The sequence below is a fragment of the Bos mutus genome, chromosome 27 (genome assembly GCF_027580195.1).
Source record: "Bos mutus isolate GX-2022 chromosome 27, NWIPB_WYAK_1.1, whole genome shotgun sequence".
Classification (NCBI taxonomy): Eukaryota; Metazoa; Chordata; class Mammalia; order Artiodactyla; family Bovidae; genus Bos; species Bos mutus.
Window position 1 is genome coordinate 29,262,336 of NC_091643.1, and position 27,235 is coordinate 29,289,570.

The 27,235-nt window shown below is 40.9% G+C and overlaps 1 protein-coding gene and 1 non-coding gene across 4 annotated transcripts in view; both read right to left on the minus strand.

Annotated features, from left to right (window-relative positions):
- Positions 1–2,439: 2,439 nt before the first annotated feature.
- Positions 2,440–27,235, minus strand: part of FAM149A (family with sequence similarity 149 member A) — a 41,449-nt gene continuing 16,653 nt past the window's right edge. Inside the window, exons 1-14 of one of the 3 annotated variants that reach the window (XM_005899005.3) lie at positions 26,491–26,796; positions 21,916–22,026; positions 21,481–21,619; positions 19,173–19,315; positions 17,763–17,888; positions 16,187–16,357; positions 15,449–15,633; positions 14,365–14,519; positions 11,549–11,652; positions 10,926–11,135; positions 8,072–8,192; positions 6,045–6,173; positions 5,879–5,957; positions 2,440–2,670 (exon numbers count right to left, since the gene is read on the minus strand). In XM_005899005.3, the coding sequence (XP_005899067.2) occupies positions 2,597–2,670; positions 5,879–5,957; positions 6,045–6,173; positions 8,072–8,192; positions 10,926–11,135; positions 11,549–11,652; positions 14,365–14,519; positions 15,449–15,633; positions 16,187–16,357; positions 17,763–17,888; positions 19,173–19,315; positions 21,481–21,619; positions 21,916–22,026; positions 26,491–26,501 (1,758 nt within the window). In that variant the 5' untranslated portion in view covers positions 26,502–26,796 and the 3' untranslated portion in view covers positions 2,440–2,596. Of the gene's footprint in view, positions 2,671–5,878; positions 5,958–6,044; positions 6,174–8,071; positions 8,193–10,925; positions 11,136–11,548; positions 11,653–14,364; positions 14,520–15,448; positions 15,634–16,186; positions 16,358–17,762; positions 17,889–19,172; positions 19,316–21,480; positions 21,620–21,915; positions 22,027–26,490; positions 26,797–27,235 lie in introns of those variants that run through there. The other 2 variants (XM_070364366.1, XM_070364367.1) reach the window with 2 other exon arrangements.
- Positions 12,470–12,541, minus strand: TRNAF-GAA (transfer RNA phenylalanine (anticodon GAA)). Its single transcript has one exon. It is a non-coding gene; the product is annotated as a tRNA-Phe (tRNA).

The window sequence follows — 27,235 nt, forward strand, 5'->3', positions numbered from 1 at the left end:
CTATCTTCCATGTAGCTAAACCTTTAAGTCATTTCTCAGACCCTATCTAAATTGACTTATCAACAGCATTCAACATATGTGAGTGCTTATTACTTTCTTGAACCCCTGCCTCGTTTGAGGATTCCATATTCTCTGGACTGTTTTCTCCCTCACCGGTCATTCTTTCTGCTTTGCTCGTTTCTCTTCGCACAACATACCACTAGATGTTAAAATACCTAGAGCTTGAACTCTTTTTCTCTGCTTTTCCATTCTCCACTCTCTTGTTTAGCTCATCCATTTCAGTACTTAATTTATGTATTATATATATATATCTGGGGTATACATATCTGTATCTATATGTATCTGTATGTATATATATTCCCCCAGTCTGAACCTCCTCTTTATCTCCACTTAGACATCTAATAGGCATCAAACAAACACATCCCAACATGCTTCCAAATCTGCTTCTCTTGAATTCTTTCTGATTTTGGTAAATGTCAACATCATCTTTCCAAGTATTAAACCAAAGCCTTGGGGTCAACCTGGATTCTTTTTTTTGTTGTTGTTACCCTCTTCATCCAATCCAACAGCAAATCCTATTGGTTCAAATTTGAGAACACACCCAAAGTCCCTGACTTGTCACCAGCTGCCCCTCTGTCATCTAATCTGAAACATCATCTCACATCAGATTACATCACTCTGTCCTCAAAATTCTCCGGTGGCTTCTGGTTTCAGGTAACTTATAACTCCCACCGCCAAAAAAGAATCTTAATCCCTTGCCCCTGTTACTTTACTGATCTCATCTCTTATTATTTACCCCCTTGCTAAGTCCATCCCGTGTCCCACCAGCCTTTTTACTGCTCTCTAGATCTCCAGGTATGCTCCTGTTTTAGGCTGTGTGTTTTCCCCTCTGTCTAGAATTTTTTTTTTCATCTCTATATGACTTCTCATTTTCTTTGAGTCTTTGCTCAAATACTCTTTGCAATAAAGCCTTTCCTGATTATTATCTAAACTTGCAACTCTTTCCATCCTGTCACATGGCCATATGTTATGTTTCTTCATCACATTTATTATTATCTGACCTTATATTTCTATTGATTTGTTTATACTTTTTGTCCTCCATGAGAATATAAGTTCTGTTAGGGCAAAGTCTTTGTCTTGTTCAGCTCAATGTTCCAGAATCTTACATGAAGAAGGTGCTTGATAAATATTTGATGAAGTAATAAATCCAGGATGATGGTCACACAGTCACACACATGCTTAGTGCATGTATTCACAGTAATATATGAAAGTATATTATTTAGGAATATGCCTTTTTAATCTAGCAGTATATAACTATCTTGACTTTTGTCTCATTCTATTATTAATGCCATTAAAATCCTAGTCATTAATAGATATTACTCCCTCCTTTAGAAAAGTTGGTACAATCTGCCAGGTTGACTAATAATCACATTGTTCTAGTCATTGTGCTGACTTTCTTTTACATTTTTTTTACAGGCACTTTATATGCATAGACTATACTGCTCTGATAGAAAAGAAGACATGGCCATTTGAGATCTGAGAATATCTGAATCCAAGGATTTCAGTCACTATTAAAGGAAAACAACGGTAGGTAGGGGGAAAAGGAAGCAAAAGATAAAGGACCCTAGAGGCTTGCCTCCAACTGATACTGCTCCTGCACTGTCTCTGTTCAATTTTCTATGTTAATATCAGGTCAGGACATGTGCTCTGAAGAAAAATATGGCAAGTCTAGAGGACAGAGGGTGGATAGAGCTGCTGTTGAGACCGAGGGGTCTGGGAAGGTTTTCTGCAGAAGTGACCATTTAAGCAGAGATCAGATTGTGTTAAAATGAGGAAGATGCTGCTGCAAACACTTCCCACCAGTAGATGAGCACTTCTGTCGTTAATAGTAAAGAGGAAACCATTTGCAATATGGTTTAAGTACATTTATATTCAGCTTTTACACAAGCAATCAATTTGGGATACTTTTATTGTATTTGAAATAGACTGCCTGAATTTGAGCATGAAAACTAGTAAAAACAAAACTGGCTTGAGACACTTAGCCATTGACTTTCCTCTAAGTCAGGACAATGACTAGAACAATCTGAATATGAGTCAACCTAGCATACTGTACCAATTTTTCTATCTTCTAAAGAGGGAGTAATATCTATTAGTGACTATGATTTTGATGGCATTAATAACAGAATGAGACAAAAATGTCAAGACATAGTTATATACTGCTAGATAAAAATGCTTTTTTCCTAAATAATATACTTCCATATGTTACTGTGTGAATACACACATTAAGCACGTGGATGTCTGTGTATAATTGATAAAAGGATGGATTATAAACACATACTAGATTCGTCTGAGTAAAACCTAAAGAATCTGTATAGGAATGCTTCCGATAAAGGAGGAGGTTGGTAATTTTGACTCATATTCTCTTAACAATGCAAAGTGTTCAAAATTAAATTGTTTATTTGTTTGCGTTTCTCTCGGGCAGTCTAACATCTCAGACTGTCAGATACATAACATAATACTTCTTCCATTTCAAGTGATAAATGGTGCGCTGAGGCTTTCAGTGCTCCAGAAGGGTTGTAGTTCTGATGACGTCACATCAGGAGGCCACTTGGAATCTCTTTCTTAAAGTCAGTGTTGTCCTCTGGAAAGATTTAGGTGGATACTGTGAGCCTGAAATACCAAGCAAAATTCTCATTCAAATGTTTTTACAAATCCCAGCTCTCAAAAGGGTCATGTTTGTATGTTCCATGCAGATGATATATATTTTTTTAATTAAAAAAATTGTAATGTCATTTTTACACAAATCAGGGAACAGTCATAGGGAGAAACTGCCATTTGGGGTGCTGAGAAGAAGGAGGGGTGCTCCCCTTAACTGGGCCTGGATCCTGGCTGTGAGTTGTCCCAGATAACTGTCAGCTACCTTAAGAAGTCCTTCCCACTATTTGCCTCTCATTTCTTTTTTTTCTTTTTTCCTGCTACAGAGCAAATGCTGGTTAAGTTTATATCCCTGCTGCTTTTGGATCTGGGAACAAAGCTAAGCAGAAACCACATGCCTGCTCATCAGAGAGAAAACACATCGTTAGAAATACAGGATCATCTCTCTTATGTACCTTTCATTGCTTTAAAAAAAATCATATTACTACTTTATTTTACTTTAATTTTATTTTGGCTGTGCCTTGTCTCAGTTGCAGCATGTGGGATCTAGTTCCCTGACCAGGGATCGAACCTGGGCCCCTTGCATTGGGAGCATGGAACTTAGCCAATGGACCACCAGGGAAGTCTCCCTTCCATTACTTCTACAGACATGACAGAGGGCTCCAACCAGCAATAATAATAGTTGTCAGAAAGTTATTGGTAAGAGAATACAGTAACTTAGTATTTGGTGAAAAAGTAAGAGTGTAGATTTTAAACAAATTCAGAGTTCGGTTTCCCCTTCCTAAACTCTCTTCCTGTGTGCTATTCTACTTTTCCACTTAGCACACTTTGGTCAACATTTCCAAAACCAAACTCATCTAAACTCCTCAGTACCATCTGCAGCTATCTGCAGAGATCACATTCATCAACCCTCACTCTACTGTCTCTCAAGTACCATGGCTTCCTTTAACAGAAAGAACTATTGTCACTGAAGACGAAAGCAAACACTGCTGGGGAATGTATAAGGAAAACAGCAACAAAAAGGCCTGGCAGCTTAGAGCTATGAGCATAGCAAGGGAAATTTCAAACGAATACAGAAATCTTTGACATCACTATGCTGGGCTGATGTAAACAGTGATAAGCCTAGAATGTCCCAATGCTTGAATTATACTAGATTTATTTTAAAATGATACTATATTAAGTATTTCCCTTAAAACAGCAAATTGTCCTCTATGTTTCAGATTATTTATAATAAAAATGGTTCATAATTTTTGAGCGAACAGTGTATCCCTGACATCTGGCTAGGTCCTTTCCATACGTTTTTCCAATAATTATTCTATCTAGTCTATTATAAAAGAACTAAGATCCAGAGAGGTTGTTATTGCCTTTGTTTAGCTGCTAAATTGTGTCTGACTCTTTTGTGATCCCATGGACTGTAGCCCACTAGGTTCCTCTGTTTATGGGATTTTCCCAGGTAAGAATACTGGAGTGGGTTGCCATTTCCTCCTCGCGGGGATCTTTCCATGCAGAATCGAACCTGCCTCTCTTGCATCTCCTGCATTGGCAGGTAGATTCTTTACCACTGAGCCACCAAGGAAGCCCCTCAGGAGAGGCCAAGGCTCTCTTAAAGTGCTCAGCCAATAGGTACTAGAGTTAGGCATTTGATTCCAGAGTGACACACCTCATGACAACGCTATGTGGTGGTGGTGGTTTAGTCACTGAGTCATGACAGATACTTCGTGAGCCCACCAGGCTCCTCTGTCCACGCGACTTTCCAGGCAAGGGTACTGGAGTGGGTTGCCATATCCCTTTTCCAGGGGACGATGCTATGTTACCTCCTTAAATAAAAATGCTGGTAATGGTTTTGAAAATTAAAATATCATTGGCCTGAGTTCAGGCTAGAAACGTCATTCTTTAAATGGCATGCTGCTGCTGCTGCTAAGTCACTTCAGTTGTGTCAGACTTTGTGTGACCCCATAGACGGCAGTCCACCAGGCTCCCCCGTCCATGGGATTCTCCAGACAAGAATACTGGATTAAATGGCATACTAGCTGAGAATAAGTATTTATCTGTAAAACTCTAAATCATAAAATAACTGGAACATTTGTATTATTACTTTTGTGAAGCATTTTTATAATTAGATCTTCAAAGAGAATCTAAAAGTATCGAGTTTCATTTAGAAGAAAAGTGTAGAAACTCTACAACAGAGAAAGACCTTGATTTCTCTTAAGACTCATAAGACAGCATTTTCTTTTTTACGTGGGTGAGGCCCTAGGTTATTCAGAACCTTTGGGCATTTTCTCTTTTAAGATTATGAAAATTAATAAAAGGAAACCTCAGCCAAAGTTGGGGGCAGAAGGCCAGTAGAGGGTGCTCTCTGGCCTGCTTACCACTCACCTTCAAAAATCCCAATAGTAAGACAGCTGGTAAAGAATGCCTGCAATGCAAGAGACCCAGTTCAATTCCTGGGTTGGGAAGATCCCCTGGAGAAGGGATAAGCTACCCACTCCAGTATTCTTGGGCTTCCCTGGTGCCTCAGACAATAAAGAATCTGCCTGCAATGCGGGAGACCTGGGTTTTTTTCCCTGAGTTGGGAAGATCCCTGGGAGAAGGTCATGGCAATCCACTCCTGGAGAACCCCACAGACAGAGGAGCCTGGTGGGCTACAGTCCTTGGAGTCGCAAAGAGTCAGACACGACTGAGTGACTAAGCTCAGCACAACAGAAAGAAACTATCTTGGTCTTCCAAACAAGCAGCCCAGCCACATCCTACCCCAGCAGGAAGAGGGAAGACTTCCTTGTTGCCTAGCAACAAGCCCAGCCAATGGGAAACCCAGCAGATCAGCCAATGAGAAGCCATCATTACTTAAACCTTTCCTTTCCTCCAATGAACTTTCCTTTTTCCTTTGCTTATGACTTCCTTTCCTTGGCCTGCCTTCCTTTTATAAAAGCTGTCCATGCCCTGCAACTCCTCAGAGTATCTGTTTGCCAGATGAGATGCTACTGGATTCATGAACTGTTTAAAAAAAAAACAAGTTATATCTTCAAATGTACTCAGAAGATTTTTGTTTTTTAACCAACAGTAGATAAGTGCTTGTCTTTGTATTTTGCTCTTCATAAAAATTCCTGAGATACAACCAAAGACTACAAACACTTGGTCAAAATTATCCTCTCAAGGTAGATAATCTTGAAAACTTGAAACTTCACATATGACATTGTTTTGTTTGTATATGGAAAACACTGACCTGTTAAAAAACCTTGACCTGTCCACATGTGCCCAGCAAATTCCATCAGTGTTAATGAACCTTTTCGAGGTGTATCTGACTGTTAGAAGAAAAATAAAATGAAGGGTGAGTTTTATTGTTGTGAATATTTTTAAGAATCAGAGTTAACGGTTAACAGAGAACCTACCCGAAATGTATGGGTAGTGCTGGGCCTTGAAAACTGTTCCATGGTTAGAGATCTTTCTCGAAGAGGTGACCGTTCTACACTATCAGGTAATGCACTCAACCCATGATTTTGTAGATGTCTTCCTCTGAGCTAAATAAAGGATAATATATTCTTGTTAAAACAAATGCAATTCTTAAAAAGACAAAAGAAAATCTGTATATGTTTTGATCAGTCTCTCGTCTATTCATTCTTTCGCTTATTTGAAAAACTTTTATTTAGATGTTGCTAAGTATACAGTCTACTAACACAAGTATCAAAATATACTTTGTGTAACTAACTGTATCTTTTAATCTGATAAAGCCCTAATAAGTAAATATGGATTAAAACATTAACCACATAAAATTCTTAATATTAAATTATGATAGAAATGTTATTCTGCATTTGTGAATGCAGCATGGGTGCATTTGTGAGGCATCTGAATTTTTTTAAATGTGATGTTTGACTGCTTTTATGATTCCACTCTAAGCCACAATATTCTAAGGTTAAATATTAAAGCTTTGCAACTCTTGCCTTCTGGGAATGATTTTTATTGCTGTGCCCAAGGAGGCAGAAGGAATGTGAGAGAAAGCACTGCCTCAGTTGGTTTTTCTCTCTCTAGACTTTATGTTCCTACGGTTGGCATTCTTCTATATTTTATCAAAGAGACACAAGTTAGGCTTCTTTGGCTCTCCAATGGTTAAGGCTCCACACTTCCAATGCAGAGGGTGGGGGTTTAATGCCTTGTCAGGGAACTAAGATTCTATATGCTACATGGCCAAAAATTAAAATAAATAGTTGCTTATATTGGAGTCTCGGAGAAGGCAATGGCACCCCACTCCAGTACTCTTGCCTGGAGAATCCCATGGATGGAGGAGCCTGGTAGGCTGCATGCAGTCCATGAGGTCGCTAAGAGTCGGACACGACTGAGCGACTTCAGTTTCACTTTTCACTTTCATGCATTGGAGAAGGTAATGGCAACCCACTCCAGTGTTCTTGCCTGGAGAATCCCAGGGACAGGGGAGCCTGATGGGCTGCTGTCTATGGGGTCGCACAGAGTCAGACACGACTGAAGTGACTTAGCAGCAGCAGTGAGAAGTCTGTATAAATCTGGGGGAAATCTGACTATGCTTCCTACCAGCAGCATAGCTTCCTCAGGCTTTCTGTAATTGCTTGGCTGAACTGAACTTGGGTGAAGAAGACAGTGCCTCTACACTGCAGTGAACATGGTACAGACTAGCTATAAAGATGAGAGTTTAGGGCTTCGCCGGTAGTCCATGGTTAGGGACTCGGCATTTTCATTGCTATGGCCAGGGTTCAATCCCTGGTCAGGGAACTAAGATCCCTGATGCCATGTGGCAGGGCCAAAAAAAAAAAAAGAGAGAACTAGTAAAAATGGCAGAGTATTTTACTGTGCTTTTAATCTATGCCAGGCATTATTTAACATCTATAAATTCATTTAATCCTTATAGCAATTCTTTGAGGTGGGAATCATTATTGCCCTTTTATAAATAAAATTAAGGGAGATTAATCTGTACCAAATTATACAGAGAATTTGTGTGACAGGCCTCAAATACAGATCTACCTGTCCATGGGATTCTCCAGGCAAGAATACTGGAGTGGGTTGCCATTTCCTTCTTCAGGGGATTTTCCCAACCCAGGGATCGAACTCAGGTCTCCTGCATCGCAGGCAGATTCTTTACCATCTGAGCCCCCAGGGAAGCCCCTCCTGACCTAACCTTCACACTTTTCCTTACTACACCATCCTGACCATCAGATATTTCCTTGACACCTGGACCCTCTGATTTAATTCAGGCCATGTTTGTATTTCACAAAATATTGAATCAACCGTCCAGCCTCCTGTAAATTCTCACAAGCTACTGACTTTCAGGAAGCAGATCAGGGAGATGTTTTATGCTACTGAGCTCTTGTGAAAGTGTTACAGTTATGTCTGCTTGCTTTCCAACAAACAGTGAAAATGGTGCACTTAAGTATTAAGACAATTGTCTTACGGAAACAGGGCGTGATCCGGGACCTGCCACGTGGTGCTCTCCAGTCTCGGAGCCTATTGGGGGCAGCCGGCTCCGTGGGGTTTGAGTCGGTGGGGAGCCCATACGGTCCACACCAGTTTGCCTGTAAACACAACAGTGTGACCTGAGCACCCAGGTGCAGAGAGACGAAAGACTTTTCTGCAAAGCTCCTCACCTGAGCTATTGATCACAGCCTGCCTCCAGCGCCTAGCAGAATGAGCTGAGTTTCCTGAAGATGAATGCGGGCGGGGGACTGAGCCCCAGCTCCAGTCACTCCCATGTTTAGCAAGGACTATGAGCCTGTGTTTAATAAGTGCTCAGCTATGTGCAGAACACACAAGTTTCTGAAGGTCTAGTTCCTCCCCTTATGGAGATTTGTTGTTGTTTAGTCTCTAAGTTGTGTCCAACCTTTTGCGACCCTGTGAACTGTAGCCCACCAGGCTCCTCTGTCCATGGGATTTCCCAGGCAAGAATACTGGAGTGGGTTGCCATTTCCTCCTCCAGGGGATCTTCTGGACTCATGGATCAAACCTGTGTCTCCTGCCTCTCCTGCATTGGCAGAAGGATTCTTTACCACTGAGCTACCAGGGAAGCCCTAAGGGAGATTACAAGTTATTGAAAACAAGATGAAGACACATAAATAATTAGATTACAAGGCAATGCAGTTGATATAGTGCTATGTCCAGTATCTGGTTCTTATTACAACTGCTGTAGAAATTTAGGGAATAGAGCAATCAATGCAGGATAAAATTAATTCTACTCTGCAGGGCTTAGGTGAGGAAAACCACAAAATTTTATGTAAGGTCATAAAATCAAGAGGTAAGATAATGCTCTTTGATGGGAAAACTAAATATTGTGAAAATGTCAATTATTCCTAAATCTTAAATAGATTTAAAGCTATGAGGTCCAATGTGATACTTTTTTTAAAATTTGACAACCAGATTGTAAAATTTATCAGGATGGGTTAGAAATTTTAATAAAAGAAGAGTAAGGATGATAAGACACCTTCCTTACCAGATAATAACATTGAAAAATTAAATGATCCAACTCATGCACAAGAATAGAGATGGATACTCTAGAAATGAATTCTAATTCATTTTTCATTTATTCACTAATCATAAACTTATGAAAATTAAAATATGACAGGTTTTGATCCATCAGGTTTTAAAATACACATACTACCTAAAGTTTACAGGCTGTAAGGAAAGAGTCTTATCTGTTTCCAGGGGATCTATAAAAACTGGTAGAACCATTCTTAGAAGAACTTTGAAAAAATATTTCAAGAGCCTTAAAAATATCCATAATCTTTGACCCAGTAGCTTTACTTCTAGGACTTACTACCAGGAAACAATTTTAAGACACCCTAACTAAGATTTGCAGAAGGCAATGGCACCCCACTCCAGTACTCTTGCCTGGAAAATCCCATGGACAGAGAGAGGGGCCTGGTAGGCTGCAGTCCATGGGGTCGCTAAGAGTTGGACACAACTGAGCGACTTCACTTTCTCTTTTCACTTTCATGCACTGGAGAAGGAAATGGCAACCCACTCCAGTGTTCTTGCCTGGAGAATCCCAGGGACAGGGGAGCCTGGTGGGCTGCCGTCTATGGGGTCACACAGAGTCGGACACGACTGAAGCAACTTAGCATAGCATAGCATAGCATAGCAACTAAGATTTATGTCAGATAATATTCACTGCACATTATAATAGTGAAAATATAAAAGATATGAAATTTTCCAGTAACAGGGCAACACATATACCCACATAATTATATTTTAGTCATTAAAATCATGCTTTCAAAAATATGCAATAACATGGAAAATATGAGTAATGTTTAAGTGAAAAACTGTATGAAAAAGTGGTACATTACAGGACTTCCCTGTGGTCCAGTGGTTAAGAATCTGCTTGCAGATGCAGGTTCCATCTTTGGTTGGGGAACTACTGATAAGATCCCATGTGCCACAATGTAACATCTTGTGTGCAGTGACTAGGAGCCAAAGCAGCCAAAAATACATTTAAAAAAGCTGTTCTTAGACTGTCAAAGCAATCAACAAGACACTACTATTAACCTAAATATTGCCTGACACTTGGGTGACTGAGAAAACTGCTTCTTTATAATTCTACAATTAAAGGAAGCGACAAATGTCTTTTTAATAGGCAATGATTTGATGTTGATTCCCCAAGGCCAATAGATTTTCTGAAATTCCCTACACAGAGTGAAACTTGTCCTTAGAGATAAATAAAACTAATAGGTATGTTGTTGAGTCTTTAAGTTGTGTCCGACTCTTCTGTGACCTCATGGGCTGTCCATGGGATTTCCCAGGCAAGAATACTGGAGTGGGTTGCCATTTCTTTCTCCAGGGGATCTTCCCAGTCCAAGAATCGAACAGCTCCTGCCACATCTCCTGCATTGCAGGTAAGGTTCTTTACTGCTGAGCCAGTAAAGAACTATTTACTGGAGCTATTTACTCTAATAGCTATGTATATCAATTTTTACACATCACAATGAAAGTATCAATTATGTTTTTTAAAGGCTAATAATTTGCTAATTATTAGTTTTACAGACTTGGTCATTGAAACCCATCCAAGACCCTCTCCCTCAAAGAACTTGCTTTTGTTTGGCTGCCTGTGCTATAGGTACATGGCCTGACTTTATATTCTAGTATCCAACTAAGTATACTACTTCAATTCATGTTAAATATCCAGAGGAATGAACCACTTAGAAAAATGTTCATATAAAATTTGACAGCGGATGCTTTGTCTGGAATAAACCACAAACTAAGTGACAAGCATCTCTGTCCTCTGTGATCTTTGCTTTACCACCAGAAACAAGACTTACAGTTTTGTCCCCCTAAGAACTTCATCACTGTACACACTGGGGATTTTCAGCCTCTGGGAGTCCGAGGTAAGAGAAGGCAGCCTCCTGTGCGCGAGTGTTTTCTTTGCGGAGGTCTGTGGTCCACGAGCATCTGTGATCCGGGCCAGACGGTTCTGGGCTGAGGAAAGAACAGCGGATCCTACACCCAATGGTTTGTCCTCCTGCTCACTCCTGGGGGAGAGAAAGCAACTTAATTGTTCAGGGGTAAGCTCTGCGAGAACAGGGCACTTACATATTTATCCTTTAGCAGACTCTGTCTAGAGCCTGGCATACAGAACATAGTCCCATTTGTTCAATGAATGAACAGACTAACATGCCCAGCTCAATTTTAATTTCAATGAAGGATCATCAACAGGGAAAAAAGATCTAAATTTCTTCTTGTTTGCATCAAACCATATAGCCCACAAGAGGCAGAATTCATAGCTACAGTCCCCTTTTCTTATCAGCCCCAACCTAACAGAAATTGTTTTGTGGCTGATACCTGACTATTGTCCTTTTACTTTACACATTGACTGCATGTGGTCTTTAGGGCTAGAACGCATCCAGCCGGGGGAAGAGGGTGGATCACTATTTTTTATACGCACTGTGTTCTATCTGCAAAACAGGTAGGTCTCTGCTGAAGTGGTTTTGCTTGAATTGTCATCACACCATTCAAGTCACTATAAAAATTGTTGGAGAAGCGATGTATCTGAGGAAAGTAAACACAATAAAAATTAAAAAGCATCCAGGGTCACTGCAATTACTGTTAAAGGACACCTTCAAACTGGCTAATGGGAGGTGAATTTAATAAAGGGACTCTATTTTCTAAAAATATGTGAAGAGAAATTAATAAAGAATGACCAGATTTCCAAATGGGCTTCTCCAGTCGCTCAGCAGTAAAGAATCCTCCTGCAACTTTGTAGAGTTATTAGGAGAATTCAATTTGATAACCTTGGTGAAAGCGTGAAATAAAGACTAAATTATTACTAATCTAATATCTGGCCTGTAATACAACCAAGTAGATTTAAAATAATATTTAGTTTCAGGCAAACAGGGTTTCTGAAACTAGAATTCTAATTCCAGAAAAATGTGGCAACCCTAATCCCATTTTCCTCATATCAAATACATATAAAAATGTCAGAGGCATAAATTAAAACCTAGTGTGATTACCACCAAATGCTTTGTCTATTTCAAAATAAACTCTACTAGTATTTTACTTTTACTTTTAACTTTGTTGCCCATTCACTTTCTTTTACATTTATCCAAATTAAAACAAAATAGCTATCAAAAACATTTTTAAAAACCATAAAAAGCCATAAGTACAACAAAACATCTGTTGAAAAATTTCCTTAGATTTGAAAATTTCCGTATTTCTCAAGTATATTTATGTTGAAGTGAAGTGAAATAGCTCAGCCGTGTCCGACTCTTTGCAACCCTGTGGACTGTAGCCTACCAGGCTTCTCCCTCCATGGGATTCTCCAGGCAAGAGTACTGGAGTGGGTTGCCATTTCCTTCTCCAGGGGATCTTCCCCACCCAGGGATCGAACCCGGGTCTCCTGCATTTCAGGCAGACGCTTTAACCTTTGAGCCACCAGGGAAGCCCTATACTTATGTTGCCTGATAGTTAAAGCTTTTCTTCTATGTTGTCATCACTGTTCATTTGTATGTGATTCACATTTCATATTTTAATATGAAAAGTGGGAAATATTATTGAGCCTGTCAGCAATTTAAAGAGACCAAAAAGTACATTAAGCTGGTAGCAATTTCAAAAGTTTCTTTTGAACAGCACAAGCAAAGACTAAGTGGAAAGCCCTGGCACTAGAGAGTAAATTCTTTTAGTTATTTCTGTTTTAATCCACTGCTCCCTGAACCTCACACCCTATTGCTCCTATGCTGGGTGCCTATTTCTGCCTCCGCTTTGTCATCCTCCAAAGTTGTAGTCTATATCTAAAGCTACAGCTGTCATCTATTCTAAACATATCTACTAGATTGCCTCTGTGTGTGTGTGTGTGTGTGTGCTCGCGCGCATACACGCATGTGCTGTACTCTTTGTCATGGCTTGACTCCCTCCAACTAACTTGTAAGAACCAGGAATTTCGTCTTCTCTTTTGTCTACTTCCCCACACCAGATGGGCTGTGCAAACATAGAGTCCAAACTCCTTAGCCCTCCGGAAGGTCTCCCATGAACAAGTGCATCCTTTCCAGCCTACTTTCCACTAGATCTTTCTTTGCATAGGGATGTAATTCAAGAAATCCGTATTGAGTTCCCAGTACATGTTTGTATGATTCTGTGCTCACAACAACCCCTTGCACAACATATGATTGCCCTCATTCTACAGATAAAGAAACTGAAGTTTAGAAAAGTTGAACAACAGGTCCAAGATAATCCTCCTTACGGGTCTCAATTCCCAATGCCACGTCCTGCCACAGAGACTCTGCTGGTCCCGGCGCCCCATTCTCCAGCCCTCAATCGGTCACTGCCACCCTCCCTCACGCCTCCACGTGAGAACTGTCTGAATTGACCCACACAGTCTTCCCACCCAGGAAAACTACCTGTTTCTTCATGTTTGGCTCAAATTTCATCTCCAACCTAAAAGATGAAGCCTCGCTTCAGGCAGGGTAAATCATCCTCGTCCGCATTCTCTTACAGCCCTTCTTTTGCACATCACTTAGAGAAGACACTGCATCTGACCTGTATAATACTTTTCACTCGACTATTTCAGAGAATATGCTGTGATCATCTCTGTATGTCCTTAAAACACCTAATATAGTTGGTGTGTGGGTGCTCAGTTGTGTCTGACTCTTTGCAACCCCATGGACTATAGCCCACCAGGCTCCTCCATGGAATTTCTCAGCCAAGAATACTGGAGGGGGTTGCCATTTCCTATGCCAGGGGATCTTCCTGACCCAGGGATCGAATCTGCGTCTCCTGCATTGGTAGGCAGATTCTTTACCACTGAACCACCTAAGAAGCCCCAATACAGTTCACTTAATACAAACTCAATAAATGCTGAATGAACTCAATGCATACTCATTGATTGAGTCTTTTATTGCTTTGGTGGGAGGGAAGGAGAACATCTGAAACCTTCAACTTGTCTAGAAATACTGGGGAAAGCATGTTTTCTTTTCAAAAATTGTGGAATCAGTTCTACCACTCCAAACAGCTGGAAAGTCACAAATCTGAGTGTCCCTGCTCTGTCAACCAATCTGGTGATTCTATTAAACTTCATCTGAGTGTCCCTGTTCTATCAGGAAATCTGGAAATTCTATTAAACTTCATAAAATATTTTAAAATTTTGGTCTTATTGGCCAACAGACCCAAATATCTTGATAACAATTTAACACTGGACACTGGCACTCTGGACAACCTGAGGCCAGATACATAAAGACTGAAAGAAAGAGACAGCGAGAAAGCACCTACCTGCTGTGGGTTAAGATGAGAAGCCAGGGATACACTTCGAGTTTCAGAGCTTCTGGATGGCGGAACACTGGACACATCAGCGTTAATGCGGGAAATGACTGTGGGTGGAGATTTATTCTCAGCTACTTTCAATTTTTCTTTCTGTTTTTTTCCTTCTGTGCCAAAGAAAAACCAATATCATTACAAAACATTATCTAATACTGTATATGTACTTAAAATTCACTGTTCAGAGAGAGCATTTCTTCTTGAGATCCTTGAGTCTGCAGTGGCCACTGACCCTTAAAGAGAACAGACCCTACAGAGTAATGGGCTTTGACACTTTTCCAAGAGCATCTAATGAAATGCCTATCCTTTCAGTGGTACGTAAGAAAAAAAAATCAGAATTATACACTGGAGCAAGAATGATTCTTGGTATTTTATAATATCCCAATTAATCCCTTTGATTGCAAAAAGTAATATTTAATTAATATATTATTAATTATATATAATATAATATATAATATATTATTATAATATATACTATTATATTATATTGATTAATTATTACTATATTATTAATATATATTATATTATAATAACATAATATATATATGATATATTATTATACTATTGTGAAAATTGGTTAACAGGAGTCATTACTGTCCACCACTGACATTTCTATCATGTTTCTGCTCGGTTTCGAGTAGAGAACATTTTATACAGGTAAATGAAGTGATTAATAAATTAGCTTTGTTGACCTTTTATTTTATAAATAATGTCATCTAGAATTAAAAAAACAATATCCCATTACTAGAGATTAGTTAGGTAATTTTTTTAAATCAGAATTTAAAAAGTGACTTCGAGCTTCTCTCTAATGTATTTCTGTATTTTTTCAGGAATACCTCAATCTTTTTTTAATAGCTCAAAACGTGAGAATGTCATTTCTGAGGTGATTAAAGGTTACTTGTGAATAAAGGCAGAAACCCACTTCCCTTCTCACTCCAGTCATGTCCTAGATTTGGCCAAGTCAAGCACATGGGACAGAAAGCTGAGGAGCACGGGTTACTTTTTCTTTTCAATACGTCACATTCTACAAATTAAGTACCTGTAAGTTCCCAGTGTTTTCTGGTCAGCTTTTCCAACACCTCCACCACATTCATCCAGACGTGATCAAACACTTCCGCAGCCACCGCATCTCTGATACAGTCGTGTGGCGACACAGGAGGAAGTCCGTGCTTACGCCACGTCCTGCGACGATGAGCTGGTTTTTGTTCAAGACAGTCCTCGCCACTAAGGACAAAACCCATTCTCATTACTAAGCTATCAATGGTTGAGGTTAAAAGAATGCTACTCCTCTGTCCAACACACATGCATATTTGTATACTGTATGTATATAGACAAACAGCATTTTTTTAGTACCAATTTTTAATCAGGAGGCAAATTTTCATTATACAATACCAATAGCTCTTGTCTAAGAATCAGATACGCATTTAGAGCAGAGACTGGACCTGGACCTTTTCCCCTTTGCTCTCCTGGGCAGCTAGATTCCGAAACCCCGGGGGACAAAGGCCACTAGGAGCCTTTTTCCACTTTCACCAACGCGCTGAACGCAATTCTTATTTTCTGTCGGTGCCACTTTGTCAGAAAGAAAGGGAAACACTGCTCTAACATATCTATATTCTGCCAGGAACTGAAAAACTTCAGGGAGCACAGGACTCTGAAAAGAGTGGAAAATCTTTCGCATAAGTGAAAAATGCACAAAACACTAAATGAGCCTATAATCAACATACACGCCCAATAAATATTATTGTACTAAGTCAATGTCGAATAAAATTCTATTTACTCTTGTTTTCTGTCAAAAGCAAAATACTCTTCAATCTTTCCATCCACATCAAAAATCTCTTCTTCCAGAGATGAATGTGCCAGGAGGTCCACAACCCTGGTGCCATCAGGACCCGGCAGGGAGGGGGCTGGGAGAACGGCTGGGACTATCTGAGAGCCAGAGATGCACAGCCTATGGGGAAAAGCAGATTCTCCATGAGGGTCAGCAATACAATGTTTACATGATCAGGGTGGGCCCTTCAATTAGTTATAAAGCCACAGATTTCCAAATTTTAAAAAGCACTAAACATTACATTTGACAAAAGGCATATGCTTAAAAGCAACATTTTAACTCAGGCATCATTTAAATTTTTAAGGGCTTCTTAAAAGTCTAAATTATTCTACGAGTTTGTGTCTTCTTTGCTATGATGAAGGAGCATCATGGCATAGTCCGTTCCTAAGATGTGTGAATGGCATAAGGGATTTATCAAAATCTGTTCATGAGCAAAAGAACACAGAATAGAGCTTTATTTCTTCTGCTACTGTCTTGAGGCTTAGAATCCATCACCATGAGGCAGTTCTTGATTTGGCATTAGCCCCTGCCTCTCAGAGTATTTGAAACAACAGTTTAAAAGTTAACTGTCTTGATACTTGTATTACATGCACACAGCACCATCAGTTTAGAATTGGAAGTATCTTGGGTAAAAAAAAAAAATTGCTCTGTATTTGCCCTTTATTAAAATCTAAATTTCTAAGTTGGTGAAGCCAAGGATCGCGGCTGAGATAGACATGAAAAAGTATAACTAAAATGCATTTGAAAATACTTTTTAGGGCTTCCTACATGGCACAGTGGCAAAGAATCTACCTGCCAACGCAGGAGACACAGGAGACTTGGGTTCCATCCCTGGATCAGGAAGATCCCCTGAAGGACGGCATGACAACTCTCTCCAGTATTCTTGCCTGGAGAATTCCATGGACAGAGGAGCCTGGCAGGCTACAGTCCATGGAGTCGCAAAGAGTCAGACATGACTGAGCGTGAGCACATCTGCTCGTAACAGTGGATGGATGTGTGTGTGTGTGCTAAGTTGCTTCAGTCGTGGCTACTGGGGTTCCCCAGTGGCTTAGCAGTGAAAAAGCCACCTGCAATGCAGGAGCCACAGGAGATGTGGGTTCAGGCCCTGGGTCAGGAAGATCCCCTGGAGGAGGGCATGGCTACACTCCACTATTCTTTCCTGGAGAATCCCATGGACAGAGGAGCCATGGACAGTTCATAGGGTTGCAAAGAGTCAGACACAACTGAAGCAACTTAGCACATGCACACTCTGGCTATTACTTATTCATTTAAATATATAATTTAAAATACGCTTCCCAGGTGGCTCAGTTGGTAAACAATCTGCCTGCAATGCAGGAGACCCGGGTTTGATACCTGGGTTAGGAAGATCCCTTGGAGAAGGAAATGGCAACCCACTCCAGTATTGCTGGAGAATTCCATGGACAGAGGAGCCTGGCGGGCTATGGTCCATGGGATCGCAAAGAGTCAGACACGACTGAGCGACTAACACTTTCACACTTTTCGAAAGTAACTTCTAGCAACATACTCTCTGATATTGCTGCTGTGTCCACAGTCATCAAGGAAGGGTCTTTGGATGGCAGAAGCAGGCCGACTGCTCTGGAAATGCTCAACTCCTTCATCAGCAGGTGGGATGAGCTGTCTTCCTAATACTCTGAAAGTAGGGGGGAAAAAAGGAAACTAACATTTTTTTATTGGAAAGGGGAAGATGTTTTGAAGCAGTTTGGAAAGTATGAAGTGATAAGGTAAATACTGGTACATGGGCAGTGTAACGGGATCACAGGAAACGTACGGGCTTTGAGGGGGGGACATACTACACTGCTCTTGCCGTTGATGCAGAGCCTTTAGCCAAAGTTTGCAGGCTCCCTGAGCCACTGATTCCATCTGTTCCATTTTGTATCCAAAGTAGAATAACAGTTCCTTTGTAGGACTAACAAGTAGCTTAGAGACAGTATAATCACATTCAGACAACTAGGGTAATGCTAGGCACACAGAAGCTCCCTATGTTAACTGATACATTCGCAACAAAGGAAAATAATGTGAATATACATACTTGGTTTACAGTCCTTGCCATCTTTTCTTTTCTCTACTCTCTCTCTTCCTTCATTTTTATCTAAAGTATATAAGACAACACTGAAAGAAACAGATCTGAGCTCCTGGGTTTAGGCAAGTGCACCATGATGCCTAGGAAAGTCCACATTGCATCGTTAATGTCTAGTGGATTCTAAGACAGGGGCTTACAATGGCCTGGAGACAAAAAATTAAACCTACTGAATAAAGATTTTTAAAAATCTTACTTAATTAACCAAAAGATTTATCAACATGTGTATGGAAGTTCTAATGTAGTCTCCCCAGATATAACCCAGAGAAACTTCAGATAACTGACATGGATTTTTTTTTTTTAACCCTCTAAGTAGGTTTGGCTGAGTAATTGAAGGAAGACAATCTTCCCTTTATACTCAATCTATATACTTCATCTTTGATCTTAAGAAGAAATAGATGAGCTTCTCCTACATAAGGGATCTTGATGAGATGGTCAGATTCATCCACGCCATCATCCAGCAAATAATCTCTCTGTTCCTGCCCAGATCTTGCCCCATGCGTTGCTCCTCAAGGGCAGACAGACACAGCTGCTCAGACTCGGGAGTGGGAAGGCATGGATAACTCCCTCCCTCCTTCCATTCTTGCACCTGTGATACACACAATGCCTTTCCAGGCACGAGCTCCATTTGCTTCTCACAAATTAAAGTACACTTGGAAGGTCTCCAGATTTCCTCAGACACCATTTCAAAGGGAGTGATTTCTCAGTAAAGCACATGTGTTCTGGGTACATATTTTGACAAGCACTTTCACTCAAAATATACCGACATATTGAACAGGTCAACAGGGAGCAGTTCCCAACCCCCTTCCGGAGAATTTTCGTGAACAACCTCCTCACCTCAGATGCAGGGACCGGCCCGCCCATTCACGGCACTCAGCCTGGAGATTCTGGGTCTGAGGGCTTACTTTCCCTTCAAACAACATTTCCTCGACCTCCCAGAATAACTGCTGTACTTTCTGTGCACTGGCTTTGTCAAACTCCTAAAATATAGAAATGCACATTTAGTTACAGGACTAGAAGTTGTCAATAAAGGCTTCAGAATCAATGACACAAATTTATATAATAGGAGGGAGTGTGACTCGATCGAAACCAGACATACCAGGGCTCCAATTTTTACTCTTCTGAAAAATTACATCCCAACTGAGACTTAGTTTCCTTAACTGTTAAATAGAGATAATCTCTACTACGAGAAAGTCTCATAATCCAAGATTTTACATAAACATAGTTACAGCTATGAATATACATATTAATATAGACATTGATAATGACAGAAACACACACACCATATAGCCAAGCACATACACACACACATATATGTGTGTACACAGACATGTGTCCCTCATATAATTGTGCATTAGACACCTAACTACATTTGCAAATTATAATCTTTTTCTAATGAAAAGGAATATTATTTCATGGAAAGGGAAATAATCACTTTCTTTTAATTAAGGAAAACAGAAAAACAAACAAACGAAAAACCACCTTAGGTATCCTAAAAGATGTGGTTATTAGGATGAGACCAGAATATTCATTTTTCCTGTCTGGCCTTAAGAGATTCTTGGGCTGTGGGCGCAGTGAAGTGTCAGTGAGAAAACCCTTCAGTTTTTCTGTATATTGAAAATGACTGAGAAGTAACAGACCTAGAGCCCTTACAGTCAGTTAGAAAAACATGAACAGAAGTACAATTGGAAGAACCAATTATTGGCTTACAGGGCAAGGGCTTTAGTTCAGTCCGTTTTCTCCCAGGGCGGGTGTGTGAAATCTAACCCATAAATTCAGCCTGACGTACCTGATCCAAAATGGTCAATTCAGGCTGATTTTCACAGACTGCTATTCCATATTTTCCATGATACTTCTTCCCCTTAGTTGATAAAAAACTAGATTCCCAGACTGCAGGGTAGCTGAATTACCTCTTTTAAAATACAAATAAGGAGAAAACTCAGAAGAATATTTGGCTGGGGTGTGAAGAGGGCTTATTTTCATTTTTCTCTGTTTTGTATTTTTTTGCATTTTACAAATATTACCTATCGAACAGTAAAAAAAATGCTTTTAAATTCAAAGCAAAACAATGTTTAGGGACTGGAGTAATTTAAACTCTACAAGTGGAAGTCATAAGACTCTCTGGATAATTACTTGAACTTTTGCAGGAAAGGAACCCAGCATTTGGACGGTAATGCTTCATAAAGCAATGGTTCTCAGCCTTCTTCCCATCTGCACTCTTTTGACCAAAGAGTGTGGGTGGGGGTGGGCGGTGTTTATCCCAGAGACAGACTTACATCTCCTCTGAAAAGTGCCCGAGTGATTCAGGGCCGACTCCCTTTCAGCCGCCCCCCAACCCCCACCCTGCACCCCACAACCCTCTCCCTCTGGCCCCTCTGGAGACCCGCTCCTATAAAACCATGTAAAACCGTCCTCCCCGGGGAGTGGACCCACATGCACAGTCCAGGGCGGAGAGCTGCTTTTAAAGAAAGCAAAGAAAACCAGAACACAAACAAGAAAACAGCAGGAATGAGACCATCCAAGGAGCTAGTCCGGACTCTTCCATGGCCACAGGGGCGTCACAAAAGCCTGTGTTCCGGAATTCTCAGACTCTTGAGGGGATGAAGAGGTCAGAAACTGTGCAATCACACAGATTTGAATGGTAAGCTTGCACTGCAGACTAAAGTCCCACCGGCTCAGTCTCACTATAGGGTTAACATCTTCTGCTGGGATTAGATGTAAAATATCTGACTTAGAATATTCAGGGGAAATTCCCTAATTGTGATTTTTTTTTTTTAAACAGCTTTTATTTTTCCCCAATTTTTCTCTTGTTCACGTTCCTAATTGTCAGAATCTCTCCTGAATTTCCAACCACAGATATTTATGCAAGAAATCATGTATAACAACCTGATAGGGGTTTGGAGGTGGGAAAAACAGAACTATCAACAGCTAAGATGCTGGATGTGTGGTTATGGGAGCTTTTTCATCTTTTTTAAGAGTCTGTATTTTCAGTTTTATGTGTGACATGTCAGTGCTTTTATATTTATGTGTATGTACAAGTGGACCAGGTAGAGGTTTTAATTTGGTAAAAACTTAAAAAAAAATAATAAAGCAGATCATCGTTATGAATTGCAACCATGAGATTATCCAAAATTTTGTGACATACATCATCTCTCCAGGAGTAAATGGAGCTCCTCTCTGTAGATAAACCAGTTGTTGAACTCTGTGTCCCAGACCCAGACCAGGAGTTGGGGGCTTCTGTAGGCGTGGGGCTCCCACTTGATGAAAATGATGACACAGATTCCCTGCAGGAAGAAATATAAGTAACATAAACGACAGTTACTGGAAACAGGTTTTACTGGGAAGCAGCTTCACCTCTCTGAGCTTACTTCCTGTTTTTTCTTTAAATATACTGGTTAATTTTCACAGTACACTGATTTTCAAAGATTTATGCAGTATAACATTTCACTTGGCTAAAAATAAAGCGTTTTATTTTTTTTCACCTTGGAGAAATCCATGGCCCATCAGTGATTCTGTTTCCCGTATTCATTCAGGCAAGTTTTGATTTTGTGATCAGAAGCATTTAAAGGCTAATTCTTACCGACTGTATTTAGCAATGGCTTTCTGTACATTTTTTGTAAAATGGGTAGGTAAAGGATCTTTGCTTTTCACAGTGAAACTCTGCTTTCCAGATCCTTCTGACAGTCCTCTTCTGAAAAAATAAAATATGAAAAGTAACTGTAAGATAAGTCCATTCATTAGGATATTTAAACTTTCCTTTCATAGAAAGTTGCCTCTCTCTTCCCATTATGTCTCCCTAAACACACACATGTATGAGCACACACACCCCACACACCTCAAGACACTGAGGCTTAGTTCCCTACCATTTTTATTTTTCTTAAAATCAAGGTTGTAGGGTGGGGAGGGAGGTAGAAGGGAGGTTCAGGATGGAGGGACACATGCACCCGTGGCTGATTCATGTTGATGTATGCAAAAACCACCATTATTTTGTAAAGTAATTAGCCTCCAAATGATGCTAAAGCTGAAACTCCAGTACTTTGGCCACCTCATGCGAAGAGTTGACTCATTGGAAAAGACTCTGATGCTGGGAGGGATGGGGGGCAGGAGGAAAAGGGGAGGACAGAGGATGAGATGGCTGGATGGCATCACTGACTCCATGGACGTGAGTTTGAGTGAACTCTGGGAGTTGGTGATGGACAGGGAGGCCTGGCGTGCTGCAATTCATGGGGTCGCAAAGAGTTGGACACGACTGAGCGACTGAACGAAACTGAAAATAAATTAATTAATTTAAAAAAATCAAGGTTGTTATTAACCTATATGCACTGTTACATAAACTAGGGAAAAGCAACTTCTTGTGACTCAACCAGATTGGTCTAAAGGTTGCCCCAAACCTAGGTGAACACAGCCTCACTCCAAAACTTGGTGATGGAACCGTGAACTGGATTTCAGGTCCCAGGTATTCCTTGACCCCAGGCGCCCTTGCACTTGCAAAAGCCAACCAGCTTTGTACCAAAAAAAAAAAAAGACAGTTTTAAAATATTAAAAGTAATGGAAAACTAAAACAGAAGAAATCTCTCAATTTTAAATATGGCATTAAACCTGGCTGGTGTAGTCCAGTTAGTGTTAATCATTAAAATGTCCTTTCAATGAACCTCTTAAAACATTTACTTCCCTTTAATCAAAATACCTTTCTAACAGTAAACTACTTCTGTTCTTTTATCAAAGTCATATTTTCCCACATGTTTTATATTAACTTTAGATATGGTAGTTATTTGAGGAAAACAGTCAATTTTCTAACAGGGACGCCACTCTAGCATTCATTTAAAAATTTGCTTTTCAAATAAATGGTATGTAATTTTCAACACTTGTGTTTCTGAATGTAAATGGAGTTTTAAAAACTATTAATATGAGGATCAGTTTTACCCTTTGTTATATACTAAAGAACTCTACAACAAGGAGAATTTTTAACAAGTTAATTACTATTACTTTTAATGACTATTACTGAAGGAAATGGCAACCCACTCCAGTATTCTTGCCTAGAGAATCCCAGGGACAGAGGAGTCTGGTGGGCTGCCGTCTATGGGGTTGCACAGAGTCGGACATGACTGAAGCGACTTAGCAGCAGCAACTATTACTTTGTATAGTTATTACTACACAAAAGTGAGCAATCATATATATATATTTACAAGGGAGAATAACAGAATTATAGGATTTTTTCCCTCCCTTTCTTGTTTAATAGTCGTAAGTACAAGCAAACAATCTTAAGAATAAAGCTGTTAAAGAAAGAGTAATGGAGAAAAGAATATAGACAAGCTTTTATACTAACACACTGCCTTACCTCTAACCCTATCCAGTCATGTCCACATGACTCTATAACTCCAAATAAACATAAAAATACTTATGACATAAGAGACAATAAAAAATTGTATCAAATACATCTGCTTTGAGTATTATAATATATATATATATATAAGTTAATTTGCTTGTTATTGAGAAAGAATTTTAAACACCAGGGTGGTAAATTAGATAAAATATTATTCTTTGGTAATATCTATAGAATAAAATAGCATGGATTAGAATCTTGCCCAGGCACTGACAAGGCTGTGTGCTTGACCAAGTTATTTCTCCAGTTGTTGTGAGACTTAAACTAGATGAGTATGTCAAGTGTCTACATAATCAGGCCAGATAAATCACTACTTTGTTGGCATATGCCACTCGATGAAAACATCATGTTCTTATTTTATTTCACTTTTCCCAGCATTTCCGATTATACATCTGTCTTGGTACTTTAGTTTTAAAAAAATATTTATATTTATTTATTTGGCTGCACCAGGCCTTAGTTGTGGCACGTGGGATCTTTAGTTGTGGCATGCGAACTCTTAAGTTGAGGCATGTGGGATCTAATTCCCCAACCAGGGATCGAACCCACCCCTCGCACTCGGAGTGTGGAGTCTTAGCCACTGGACCACCAGAGAAGCCCCTACTTAAGTTTTTTATTGGGATGATCCTGATACCTTATTAATATTTTCCATCTAGAGTACCCAAAATACTTCCTTTCACTTAGAGATGCTCTCTGTTTGCTGAAAGGATCCCTAGTGAGATATTATATTAGTACCTCAAACAAAGAGCATACTTTGGCCCTCTAATCACTCTGAATGTTTCTGTTTAATGCAAAATGAAAGTATCCTCCACATCCAAGATATTGCTGGAGAATTCTTTATCCTTTATAAAGAAAGAAGATTTACAGTTCTTAGCATAGCTACTATCTCCAAAAATGACTATTTATGGAGCACCTAATCCACTCAAGTCCACCTTTCTCATTTTGAGCTCTTCCTCTGCCTTTTCTGCAATTGAAAGTTACAGTCATTAATCAGACTCATGCCAGTCTGCTTTGTTTTCAATGAACAGTAATTTCTTCTTTCAAAAAATTCACCCTTTTTCTAAGGGAGCAAGGGGATATCTTTTCAAACTAAGAAGAAAGCTGTTTACAAATTGAAGAAGGAACCCTCTCTTCATATCACACCATATTCTTGCTCAGATCAGCATTCCTACTCACGTCAAAGTGTAGTTGAGGACAGGAGGACTGAAAGATGCACGGATGCTGGGAGGGGGCAGATAGCTGGAAAAGCAGATGCCTGAAAATGCTAGCAACCTCCATACCATTTCTACAACTCTTCTCACCTCTTCCCTGCCTCATCTTCTCTGAAACCCCTGTATTTCTGTGGGAAATACATCAGAGTTCAACATCAGAGTTCAGCTGAACAGCAAATACATTTGACCACAAAGTTCAAAGGAATTCTAAAGAGGAATTGGAGCCCAACAAACTCAATGCCTGCTCAAAGTCATGAAGAAGAGAGGGTTGGAGCTGGTCCTGGGACCCAGGCCATCTAATCTGCATGTCTCTCCAGGAACCACAAGTTACTGATGTGGTAAATGAAGGATAAAACACATAAAACTGGCCATGTTTCTTTTTACAGTTTATTTTGAACCTTGTGGTTTCTCTGGCCTCTAACCATGTACTGTAGTTATATCAGACATAATATTGAGTATCTTTAATATCCTGTAAACTGTCAACTCCTCCGTCATCTAGAGAGTCTAGGAAAGTATACACAACTCAAAGTATGTCTTATAAATATCTTAAAACTTTAAAGTGGTGACATGTCTAGTAAGCTTGTATTATGTGATACACAGACATATAAGCATTTTATACTATTTCCTGTCCATTCTGTTTAAATTTTAGAAATAATAAAATGCCACTAGTCGCTACATTTAAGGCTGTTGATCTGGGCACAGGATCTGGGTCTTAGGGCAGACTGAAGGGCAACCACTGAACTCTATTGCACTAATTGGTTGCTACATGAAAGTTAAATTAAGGCTAAGGTTTGGGAAGATCCCTCGGAGAAGGGCATGGAAATCCACTCCAGGATTCTTGCCTGGAGAATCTCATGGACAGAGGAGCCTGGACGGCTATAGTCCAAGGGGTTGCAAAGAGTCAAACACGACTTCAGTGACTTAGCATGCACATGCACTCTATCTCCTTGAGTCACTCTATTCCAGGTCAAGGAAACGACTAGATAATCGACTTTTATTTTTTTTAAGTTGCCTCTTGGGAGTTACCTGGCAGTCCAGTTAACTGGACTTTCACTGCCTGGCCGGGGTTCCGTCCTGGGTTGGCGAGCGGATATCCTACAAGCGCCCCACAGCAGAAAGGAAAAAAAAAAAAAGCCCTCAATAGCCCACAAACCTCTGTCACTTTGCTCTACAGAAATTCAATTAGTAATCAGTAACTGCAGCTTTCAAAATGTATATTTCTGCTTTAAAAGACTGTCTGAAACGTGAATGGGCTGGAAATGCAGGATGGTAAACCCTGATTTACACAAGCACATCCTAGAAGCAACTGAGGCTCTCTGCCCTCGGGACTGATGAAAAGTTATCTCAGACACCACGAATGCTCGTCAGACCAAGCGAGCATCTTGGCTCCAGGAGGCCGGATGATGTCAGCACGAGATTTCATGAATGGATGCCGGGGAACAGACCAGATGGATTCTGGCTTTGCAAGCAGTGGGAAAAATAAAAAAAATCAAGAGCATGGCACAAAAATGCTATCTATACGGAGGCAAGTTCATGCCTCCTACCTTCCCAGATCAGGACTTACCCAATCACCATCAGCCCCAGGCCTGGGCTTGCGTCCTGTGGGCCGGGCCCGGAGCCCAGAGGCCTGGGCACCGCTGGGCGCTGCCAACCCGCGCCCGCGCCCTGCAGGCGGCGCCCCCGCGCCCCGGGGGCGGGGGGTCCCCGGCCGCCCAGCTCTGCGCACCGGCCCGCTAGCCCTGCATGTGCCTCCGCAGCGCCGCCGGGAACCGCGAGTCTCTAGGGGTGCGGCCAGGGGCGCTCCGGGCCCAGGCAGCGCGGTCCATGGGCACTGCGATCGCCGGGCGCCCGGCGCTGCTCCCCCTCCGACTCCTCCAGCCAGATTCCAGTGCGGCAGGGCGACGCCTCCAGGCCCGCGCCCGCCCTCCCCTCCGCCTCCGTGGCTGCCGCGCCCCTCGAGGAGGTCGGGCAGCACCAGAAGCTGGTTCCCTGGCTGCGTCCCCCGTCTTCCAGAGACTCTCAGCGCTCCCTGCTCCCACCAGCCGCCCAGGGCCTCGGTCGCGCCCCCTCTCCCTGGAAGAGCACGCGTGCCTCCTTCCCGCTGCCAGGGGCCACCTTTCACAATCCAGTGCCCTGAGCTTTGACCGCAGGCGTCTACCGCTCCACTGCCCTCTCTGCGCCTCCAGTGAGCAGCGATCTGACCTTCGCACCCCCTTCCCCGGGGTCTGCCCAGACATGTGTCTGCCATCCTTAACCTTTAAAAATAGAAAGTTAATTAACAGGAGGAATACGGAACCATTTCACCAACC